The 11,349-nt window shown below is 50.5% G+C and overlaps 1 protein-coding gene across 2 annotated transcripts in view; it reads right to left on the reverse strand.

Annotated features, from left to right (window-relative positions):
- Positions 1–11,349, reverse strand: part of CELF5 (CUGBP Elav-like family member 5) — a 29,479-nt gene extending 18,130 nt beyond the window's left edge. For both annotated transcript variants that reach the window (XM_088535742.1, XM_088535741.1), the window contains exons 1-2: positions 11,088–11,349; positions 5,627–5,709 (exon numbers count right to left, since the gene is read on the reverse strand). In XM_088535742.1, coding sequence (XP_088391868.1) covers positions 5,627–5,709; positions 11,088–11,349 — 345 coding nt within the window. The remainder of the gene's footprint in view (positions 1–5,626; positions 5,710–11,087) is intronic.

Below are 11,349 nucleotides of genomic sequence, written 5' to 3' on the forward strand. Positions count from 1 at the left end.
CTTGCCACTTGTGCTTTATTCCCAGTAAATGTCAAAGGGGATTTAATGTGAGAATAGGAAAGGGCCAGCTTCCTCTTCTGTTTGGCCTAGAACATGAAGTATTCCCTGGGGGCAAGAGGAAGGGGAAACAAACAAACAAACAAACAAAAACAACAACAACTGTGCTCAACTCATATGAGAATCTTGTTGCTTTCAAGGTGAGTTTCAGTAGGCAGCATACAGACACAAATGTCCTCCTGCCTTGCTAGGCATGGATGAAGTAACAAAGCACCACTAGCAAGTTTGTCAAGACTACAAGAGCCTGTCCTAGCCTCCAGAAAGCCACGTAAAGGAGCCAGTGCACACTTTAGTACTTAGGCTCTCCATCCTGCATCAGCCACTGGATCTTGCTTCCACAAGGTCAAGGCCTGGGTTAACCAGAAGTCCCTAATCACAGGAACAATTTCCAATCTAGAACAAGGTGGAAGACGCTGTGCAGGCCTATAGGGAGCAGGAATAAGACTGAGATGTATGACCAAGTCACTCTAAGCAAGCCAAACAAGGCTGCAGAGGGGAAGGTTGGGAGTACTGTCAGCACAATGGGAACACCAAGAAGCGACGAAGCTCACGTTGCCACATTCACCCTGCTCTCATCTTCTTGCCAAACTGTGCAGAGAAGGCATGCAAAACTCACCCTGCCCCGTGCTTGGCGATGAACCACTGCCATTGCTTCACTGCGCACCTAGTCCCACAGCCTCCAGCACGCTTCCATGCACGGCTCTCACAAGATGGAGCCTGTGGGGCCATTCACACTCTAGGAAAGAGCAGCTAGGGCAGTGGCAGAAAGCCTGTGTTGACTAGGTCTGCAGAGAGCTGGCGCGAGCACCGTGGAGCCTTTGGAAATTCTGTTTGGGTTGGCATGTGTGTGTGCACGTGTGTGAGCCTGCTCAGCAGGAAGCACAGGGAGACAGAATTCCAGGCTGTGGACTTTGAGGAGATGCGAGAGCCCTGTTGTGTAATAGGAAGCTCTGCGGCTGGAGGTGGGAAGAGCACCTGCATGGGGTTTGGGGCAGCATGTGAGAACGGGTGCCGATCTTTTACTTGATTAGCTTTTCAGTTTTCTAGGCAACAGGAGCCAATGTTTGCTTTGGCAGCTTGCTCTCCTTCTGCCTCTTCAGGGTATGTATTTTGCAGGGCTGTTTCCTTGCCTTACTGTTGGTTCTCAGCCCCTTGAGCCAAACTCCCAAAGGAGTAAGTATTTGCAACTTCCTCTGCAGTGAGCGGGCATTTCAGCTCGCTACCTTCATGTCCTACCATTTCCACGAGACTGCCCTAACATTCTCTCTGCAGTGCTACCTTCTACTGACAATGTTGTATGGTTCCTGTGAACTCGCTGATAGTGGCTGTTTAACCTGCAGAATGGATATGGGAGAAACTTCTCCACTCTGCCCTGCTTGAAGGCTCAAAATGCAGAGATGATATCAAGAGCAACAACAGGAGCCTTTGACCAAGCATACTGGTCCTCTGTTGTGCACCTCAGCATGTCTCCTAGCCCTGCCTGCTGCAATGCCCTGCAGGATTCACTCGAAGAAGTTGTTTCAGAAACACTGTCCCAGGCTGGCTGCACACCAGCACTGGTACAAAAGAGGAGGGGAGAAGGAGATGTTTTGACTTCTCTACTAAACACCTCGAGTCACTCATGTCCCATCATATCACCACTTGCAGTGGATCCTGATGGAGAGCCCAAAAGGAGCGCTGGCTTTCGACAGTACAGGAGATCGCTTGCCCATAGAGATGCCCTCGGCCCAAATGCTGCTCTGTCTCTGCATTAATCCTTGCGTCCAGCCATCTGAGTTACTGCTGCTGTATCTCAACCCCTGGTGCATTCCCAGAGTCTCTCTCTCTTCTAGTGCTGCTGCGCTCTGTAATTTTCCATTCCTGTGTTCCCAAGCCCTTGCTGCATCCGTGAGTTCTCCCCCGATGTAGCCGCATTTCAGTACCCCCACTGCTGCTCTTAAACTGCCCATATTCCCAGCTTGGATCAATACCAATTTCTGCCACTTACCTACCTTTCAGTAAGCCCTTCTTTGTTCTGCATAGAAATAAAACTATACTGTACCTTACCAGAAGAATCACTTAAAAAAAAAAAAAAAAAAAAGCTTTCTCCCCCTTCCCTCCCTCTGTTCTTCTCCCCCTTCTTCTTCAGGAGCAATTTTATGCAATTTGCAACTGTCTGGCTGCAAATGAAAAGAGACACAAAGCGTTTCTGCAAAATATTGAAAAGCTGGGTGCTTTTCCCTCAAATTTCACTTAGCAAGAGGCTTTAACTTGGTGTGTGATCACTGCATGTCATTAATAACCTTTCCAATTCCTTCCAGAACCCAGCATAGCGAAGGCACAATCACGAACCAAAGCCATGGGTTATTGAGCTACAATATTGTTCATCCAGCCGGGGAGGAGCACGCCAGGGAGCGCGGAGGAGGTGAAGCCCCGCACAGCTGGGCTGGCTGGCAGCTCAGGTGGACAAGGGATTCAGGAAGGAGAGCGAAGGCCTGATGCTCTCTCTGCTTCTCACATCCACAGATTTTGCCTCTGTTCAGCCTCCTAAGGCTGTGCAACTTCCCCCAACAACACGAATGCAGGCAGCAGAAGGGGTTGGTTTCTGTTTTGCTCCTGAGCCAGATCTGCCTCCATCACCACTGTGTCTTTGGAGCCTGTCAGACTGCTCCAGTAGGCCCGAGTCAAGCTTGACCATGTACCCCCTCTGCCTGTCCTCACAGAGAAGGCTGTGGAGCCCCCCCAGAAAAAAAAAAAAAAAAAAAGGATCTCTGCAGGCTCCCCTTCCCCACGGCCACAAGGCAGGGCACCTTCCCTGCTTCCAGCAGCCCCTGTCATCAGCAAGGGCATGGATACCTGGCCTTGTCAACTCCTCAGCAAGCCCGGGTGCTTCAACACTACTCCTTGCTGCCCAAGAATGCCCTTTACATTCCCATTCTAGGAAGGTCTATCCTTCCTTCCCAACAGGAAGACCCATGCATTTGTTACTGCCAGACTGGACCTACAGCAACTCACCAGCTCCTTTATCACCAGGAGATACAAGTGCTTTGTATCTCCTGAACGTAAGTTCTAGATAATACAGCTGAAAATCTTCTCTCTTTTTATCCTGAGCATGCCAGCCTTTATGAAACTTTCTCTCCCCTCACATCTGCTTCCAAAGTCCACTGAATGATCTCTATCCACAAAAAAAAAAAAAAAAAAGAAAAAGCATGGATCCATAGTCCCAGCTCCATGAAACCGTGACATTGATCTCTGAATCATAGTGGTGACTTGGCTACTCTGAGATAACACACAAACTACAGAGTCTAGGATGAACCAGAGCAGAGCTGAGACCAGAGCATTCTCAGATGAAAAGAACAAATTCTGGTGGCAGATGAAGTGAGCCCAAAAAAACGGCTACCTTTGGAAAAAGATGTGACACCTTCCTCTGACAAAACTAAAAAAACAACACAACCACTTTCCTGGGCTTAACTCGTGTATTCTATTTAGCTAGCAGACACCCCAACAGCTGCCAACTTATGCATAAACAAATGAAGTAAAAATCACATTGCAAGGAGAATTTTCATCTCCTAAATGGGAGAACTTGCCAGAAATACCATAAAGGCCAGTAGAGACCATGGTGATTCCTACTGATTTATGTGGAAAATCTACAGTAATGAGCATCAGTACAGAAGCTCAGAACAGCCAAATCGCAGGTGCAGCTCTGCAGGAACAGCGTGGCAGCATTCCTGGATACGCTGACATTCTTAGCATCAGGCACAGAGAGCATAAACACTGCATCTGCAGGCACAGCACCAACCCAAAGACTTGGAAAGAGAACCCAGGAATCCTGGATCACTTCATCTGTCTAGTCTTCCATTCACAGCCTGAGAACCTACCAGAAACCACATCAAAGCATTTCTTGTGTTTGACCTTACCAAATCCCCAATCTAGGCTATTCATGAATCTCTATTTGGATTCATGAACTGCTGAGATCAGCCCTTAATCTCTACACTGAGACCAGTGAAGAAGGTGCTTGTTGCATCTACAGGTACTTTGCAATATAGTAAAAAGTGTAGCATTACCAATAAAACATCTTCTATGCTGGCTCCATATTTTGCTGTCTCTAAAGCCGCTGGTGCCTGGTCATGCATTCCAGAGAATGTTTGTGTAACCCTACATTGATGGTATGCATATCCTTAAGCTTTCTTACTGCTATTTGCCGTGAAGAGGTGGTAGGTAGATAAAACAGTCAAGGAAGTGACTACTATGACTACTTAACCACTATGGCCCGTTTACTTAAACCTAGGTGGTCTGGTTCAGTACATTCTGCTCTCTGCCCTGTGCTGGGCCCTTGCTACAAATTTGGTGAGAAGCTTTGCAAGACTTCATCATAAGATGGCCTAAACATGAGCAAACAGAGGAGAAATTTCATGATGTCCTTCCCAAAAGAGGGAAAGAATCAGCTTCTCAGAGGGCCTGACTGTGCCCCCTTTCCAGAGTGTTCTCTGTGGTCACTTGGGTCACAGGAACGCGTGGTGCTACACACACAAAATGACCAAACCAAGCAAAACACATAGAGCAAGCTACCTGAGATCAGCCAGCCCCTTTCATGTCAACATCAACCCTACTCCCGCAGGCTGGAGGTCAGCTTCATTTTGGTAACAACCTTGTCTAAGTGGCCACTAAAATGACGACTGAAAAGAATCCCAACCTCCTCATCACACAAGGAATTTCTTATAGAAAAACTGCATGCGATGAAGTCATATATTGCCAGCATGAAGATGTACAGTTACAACACAGCTCATCTCCATGATAATCCTGAAACCCAAAAACAGCATATAGCTCATTAACTGTCTGAAGACTACCAGGCTTGGAAGTATCTGTCAGAAAACACTTCTTCCTGTTCCCAAGTAGTTTCCTATGAGTCTCTAAACATAAAAAGCCTTTAGATCACGCAAGCTCAGATAAATATGCTTTGCATTGCCTGTTTAAAAACATCCCCATGCAGCACTCTAAAAGCACAGTACAAACAATAAAAGTGAAACATGCAACAGACCCCAATGTAGGAGAGTGCCTAAAACCAGTGAGCCACACGCCAGTGACCCCTGAGAGTGCCTCAAGAGCTGCTACAGAGGGACATGTCTGTCTTCTCCACTCTGCACCCAGACACTGAACAACCTGCACCTGTCAGAGCAGAGGCAGCTAAGGAACTGCTGCATCAGGAAGTTCTGCACATCTGGAGGAAAGGAATCTTGTACTTCACGCTGCATCTTAGCACCTCTCCAGCGCAACCGCTGTGCAAGCTGGGCCCACACACTGCAGCCCAGCACCCCAGCGATAGGAGCAGAGACCTGGAGAGGTCGCATCATGTAATAGGGGCTACAGAGCAACACAGAAGGGGGTTTGGTGGGTGTGACATGGGGCAGTCTTGGCAGGGCACAGAGAAGCGCCTCTGTGAGGTGCAGCTCCGCGCTTTGGCCCTGCACCCCTCTTCTAACTCCCAAACACCTCCTCTTTCACAAGCGGAAAAATTAATCTCAGCCAGCTTTTCTCCCATTCTCCCTCCCCCAAGAGGGGCAAGCTGCAGGCACAATTTGCTGCGACTTACCCCTGGCAGAGTCTTCTGTTCGTGCAGTGCCGTCTGGGCTTTGATGGCCGAGTCTCTGGCACAGTAGGTGAGGAACGCACAACCTGCGGTGGATACAGCAAGTGCCAAGTTAGAGGTGCATTTGCAGACCCACACCAACGGAGTGTTGCTCTGTCTTTGGTAACAGCACATAATCCAGGTACACAAACAACATGCTGGCCTCTTCTAGCAGACCTTTGTTCCAACCCTTCTGCTCGGATGCAGAGGAAATGTCCACCACAGCCCCCACATGAAACCTTATTTTTTAATTATTATTTTGGTTATCAACTTTTTAAATTGCCTGTAAACAAAAAAAAAATAAAGAGAAAGAAGAGACAAGAGGAAAGACTTGCTAATTAAAGGCACAGATGTTATTTGTGAAATCTGCAGACTCTAGGGAAGAAGACAAAGAAATACCATCAAGGGAATTGTAGGTCCTATCCAAAGTCTGTTGGAGTCCTTGAAGAGGGCCCTAGTGAATGAACTAGGTTTGAAGCAGGCTTTCGTCAAGGTGAGGGAGTAGGAGAGCAAACTGCTAACACTGCCTTTGGAAGAAACAGCCCAAAACACAGCAATCAAAGGAAACTGCAGGGAGCACTGGGATCACTGATGACAGCAAAATAAATAAAGAAGAAGAAAATATCTGGAATTTTAGGTTGATACAGAAGCCCATGTAGCCAGAAGAGCTGCAGGAGCAGCAGTTTGGTTTTCTGTGCCACAGGCATACCCCTACAATGTATATGCCTGCATGACAAGGGAAGTTCAGAACAAAGCATGGTGTAGTCAGCAAGGCTGCCTGAGAAAGCCAGATGAAAAGCAGGGGGATTAACCAGATCCTGATGTTCTTGGTCAAGATTTGAGCCAATGCCTTAGTCTAAAACTGGAGCTATGGGAGGAAGGGAGGAATTGCAGCCCCCTCCTAAGGAGGAAGGAGGATCTGCTTTGGGTGCTCTGATGCTAAGAATAACCTAATGAATTGAGCAAAGGAAAAAAAAAATGGCTGGTTATCAAGAAACATTTCCTAGCAGAGAGATTTATTAGACTGTGGAATGATCTCCCAAGGGAAGCGCCGGGAGCTCCATCACTTGAGTTCTTTCAGATGAGGCTGGGCAAGGTGCTGGGAAACAGACACAGCCATGAGAACGCCTCTGAGGCGCCTTGCTCCTCCCACCTCTTCCCCGTGGCATTTTGCATCCGAAGCGAAGGCAGGACACGTCCCTTCAGCCTGTTAGTGAGTGGCAGGAGTGAACAGTGTGGCTATTGCTGCACCGGGCCGCACACACAGGCTGGCACCCAAGCAGATGCTTCTGTGCTCCCAGTTTCCACACCTGGCTCAGCCTGTTCCCCGGCTCTTCCAGCTTCCTGGGACTCCGCAGGGGGCTGCAAGGCAGCGGCCTGCTCGGCTCGCTCCCCGCCCCAGAACGGCAAGCCGTATTCGCAGTCCACACAAAGCCCTCTGCCCAGGACAACCCTGGTCTAAGGCCACATGATTATGCTGCCCTTCTGTCCCAACTCCAGGGAGTTCCAGAAGCGAAGTAAATCATGCCTGGCCTCACAGCTCCTGCTAGGGAAAAAAAAAAAAAAAAGCTTTTTTCTCAGGTTTTGAACTGAGTGCTGCACCAGAGCCAAGCAAGGAATCATGAGTTAATTTAACAAATGCGGTGGGGCCAAGAAACATGCAGAGGGCCTTTTCTTGCCATGTCAAAAGCAGCTCTGCAGTGAGGAAGCGCACCTTTGCCTTCCCTCTCCCCCCTCAGGCTACTGCAATATCAAGCATGGGGCAAAGCATGAAAAGCACCTGTGTGAAGATTTGGAGGCTGGGCCACTGACATTCCAAATGCAATGTTCCCCTGGTCCTACCTGCTGCAATGGACGGGGCTTTACAGAACAGAGATAAGTCCCACAAGACCTATCCTAAGATCCTCAGCATAAGAGTCGACACATGAAATTCTGGAGTCAGGACTTCAGAATAAACAATTTATTTCCTCGAGAGCTTCAGTGCAGTGATACCAAGTGCTCCATCCACATGCAATGAAGACACCATCCTTGTCTTGGATGCCAACAAATCTGAGAAGACCAAGGATCAGAGATGATCAGCTTTACCTGAGGCTACCTGCATAGCAAAGTGCTCAATCCCAGTCACAGTCCCAGTGCCCAACTCGGTAAACTCGGCATATCGGTAAACTCAAACACCTTAGCCCATGGGAGGACAAGCCCAGCTTTGTTCCATTTGCAGGACTCCAGGACTCTGGGATTTACAGTCCCCTCAGATCCTAAACATTATTCCTGACATCAGTATTCTAAAGCCTTGAATAAGAAAAGACAGTCAGTCTGCAGATGAGAGAGGTCTCTGGCTACAACTTAAGTGTTAGAAATCTCATCAAAAGCTTCAGCAGGGGAACCATGGTGTCAGCAGGGAACTTATCTACAAGCCTGTAGAAGCTGCCAAAGAGGCAAGGTAGGCTGGGGATGGTTTTGTCTCCCTGCCCTTCGGAAAAGCCATCCATCTGTCACTGCACTGTGTGCATCTGAGATGTTTGCTCCTGCACCTACCAGTCCTCTGCAGTTTCCCTCTGCATCTCAAAGTCTCTTGCTTCCCCTCCTATGGGCCTGCTAGGATGCCGATACTCTAAGAGAAAATGCCTTCTACCCAATCCTGGAAATCAAGGCCAGAGATTTTGCCTGGATCCTCAGTCTCCCCAGACCCATTCACAAAGTCTGTTCAAATGTTCCCCACATCATTCTTCTCATGAAAATATCAGTTTTAAGAAAAATATTTTCATTAACATGCAAACATGCCTGTGATTAACATAAACAGTAAAACTGCATCTTGAATAGCATTAGGGGGATGGAACAGCATCAACTACGACCCCGGACACGAATAGTCAAACACTAGAAACACTTCAAAATGGTGCTCATGTTTCTACGAAGCCTGTGAAACCCTCCTCTCTCCATGGTGAAGTTGTGGGTTCCCAGCCACCAAGTAGGACAGCCCAGGGGGCTGCACAGCCCTTGGACCTGCAGCCTCCTGTCCTGGCAGCTCCTCTCCATCCCCGTCCTCCCTGCAGGCAGAGGCAGCTGCTCAGCTCCCCACGTCAGGCTGCAGGAGGTGACAAGGGGACATGCTGCGCGCTGGCTTCTCAGCTAATCTCTCTTCCCCATTTTAGGAAAGTAAGGGAAAAAAAGTAAAGTGGCATGTGATCTGTCAGCTGGATCTCGCTGCAGATCAGGGAACGCAGGGAGACAAAACTGAATCTGCTCTTACAGCAGCCTCAGAAAAATTATGGCTCCAGTATGTGGTAAGGATGGGTGAATAATTACGTGGAATTACCAAAGCCAATCACTAATTATGTGACTGGAAACCCCTGGACAGTTCCCTGACCATGTTTCCTGCCTGCCATGCACTCCCGCAATGGCAAGGGCTCAGCCAGGGAAGTGTTGGGCATCCACTTGCCCAACTGCCCCGTGGAGGCTGATGGCAGCAGTGGCTCCCCTGGATGAGGTTCCACATGGCGAGTGGGACTTGGCATCCACGACAGCAAGCGCACCAGGCAGCGGGACCCAGTGGTGCGGCTGGGAAGGCAGGGCCAGGGCTGCAGGGACAGCAGCTCTAACGCTCCCTGCACACTGGGCCTGTTAGGGATGTGTAATGTCTAGTCCCAAACTAGGCTGGGGGACAGTATATCAAACCATAAAATAAGGAATCCCAGCCCTTCCATTTGCACAAAACAGGGAGTCCAGAAGAAAGCAAAGGTGTGAAAAAAACACGGTAGCAACCAGAACAACCTGGATGTCTCCGGAAAGAACATGGCACCAACACCTGTATCTGCTCAAAATGTCAAAACCAAATGAATACATTTGTTTTGCTGCTTGAATTTTGCATTTAACAGCAAGTTAATGTCACACAGATCTGGCTAATGCCAGTGCTGGCCCGTCCGATTTCCACATGTGAGTGGCAGATTCCTGGAATCTACCTGCTGCCTGGAACCTGACCTCCAGTCACAAACAGCCGCTATTTAACATGCCAACTGCAACGAAACGTGCACTTGCTTCTTGCCTGAGGCCCATTCTCCTCCCCAACAGGTTTCAAACCTGGCTGCTCACTGTCATATTGCAGGAGGTTTGGACTCAGCCCCACACACACGTAGACACCGGAGCACACAGTGGTTTGGTTCTGAAATCCCAAGCCAGACATACTTCTTTGGTTAGGTTCAAACCATCCTGTCTCCCACAGTCTTCAGTGAGGACCGTTTTCCTTTTAAACTGATGTAAGGTTTGGCCTTTTGTTTAGAAATAAAACCAATCTTCCATTTTCCCTTTTACCTCTGCTTAGCCTGGGAATGTTGGACTTGCCTTAGCACACACAGGGCCTTTTTACCCTAAATCTTAAGTCAGAGGAATTGGGACTGAAGGCAACTCCCACCCTCTCCTGTCCGCACAACCATGTGACCTCATCACAAATCATTTTAGGGCAGAGAGGGCCAGATTTAAGGCCATCCGTGCTCAAGGTGCTTACTGTTCCTTACAATAGGGAGCCTACTATTCCTTGTTGGAACAAAGTTCCTCCAGGCTTGCTCTACACGTGCCAGGGAGTGGTGCTGAGATCACCGACTCGGATCTCACAGCAAATGGGCCCTGTGAATTCACCCACTGCGGGAGCAGCAGTTATCATCACCATAAAATCCCAGTCCCAAACACCTGCTGGGGAAGGGCTCCAACTGCTCCACCGAAGGGAGCTGACATCCCAAACGTGACAACTTACCAAGCCACAGCTTTCAAACACAACAATAAGCACAGCCAAACAAGCCTTCTCAAACTTTTCAGCATCCCCTCAAGGCCCTTCTGTGATGAAGGGCTCAGGAAGGCCCCTTATCTATCCTTAATGCCATTAGAAAGCGCAGATTTGCAGCTGCTGTTCTTTGTTATGCAGATTTTAATACTGTACCATTTTATTTCAGCCTGGGAGGAGGTCTAACCCCCCAGGGAAGGTTGCTGGCCCCCGAGGGAGGGCTCCCATTCCAGCCTCCGCCACGGCCTCCGCGTGCTCCGGGCTGCACGTTGATGCCTTTGTCAAACGCCTCGTGTGACGGCGCGGCCGCTCAGGCCGCGGCGCCGGGTGGAGCGCGGGGGCCGGGCCGCGGCCGGGCCGCCGGGGCGCGGGCAGGTGGCAGCGCGGCCGGACCGGGCCTTGCGGCGGCTGGGGAGGCGCGGGCGCTGCCCGCCGGGGCCCCTGCCCGGGCCTCGGGGGCCGCGCTCAGCGCCCCGGGCAGCCCCGAAGCCGGCGCCCTGCGGCCGCTGCCGCGCAGGGACTGCGGGGGCAGCCGCAGGGGAACCCCGAGCGGCGGAGCGGTGCGCGGCGGAGGGGGGCGGCCCCGCGCGGAGGGTAGCGCGGAGGCGGCGGCTTGGAGCGCGCCCGGGAGCGGAGCGGAAGGGCCGCGCTCACCCTTGTGCATGCCGGTGTAGCGGTCCTTAAGCACGGTGAGCTCGTAGATCTTGCCGAACTGCTCGAAGAGCGGCTTGAGGTCCTTCTCCTCCAGGTTGCGCGGGATCTGCCCCACGAAGAGCTTGATGGCGTCTAGGTCCTTCATGCTGTCGGGCTGCGCGGGGGGCTCCGCACCGGCGCTGCTGCTCATGGGGGAGGCTCGGCGCGGTGGCGGCGAGAGCGGCGGCTGCCTCCTCGCCTCGCCCTGGCGGAGTCTGGCCAT

The sequence above is a fragment of the Tinamus guttatus genome, unplaced genomic scaffold (genome assembly GCF_059628265.1).
Source record: "Tinamus guttatus ecotype Peru unplaced genomic scaffold, ASM5962826v1 Tinamus_guttatus_pri_ptg000643l, whole genome shotgun sequence".
Classification (NCBI taxonomy): domain Eukaryota; kingdom Metazoa; phylum Chordata; class Aves; order Tinamiformes; family Tinamidae; genus Tinamus; species Tinamus guttatus.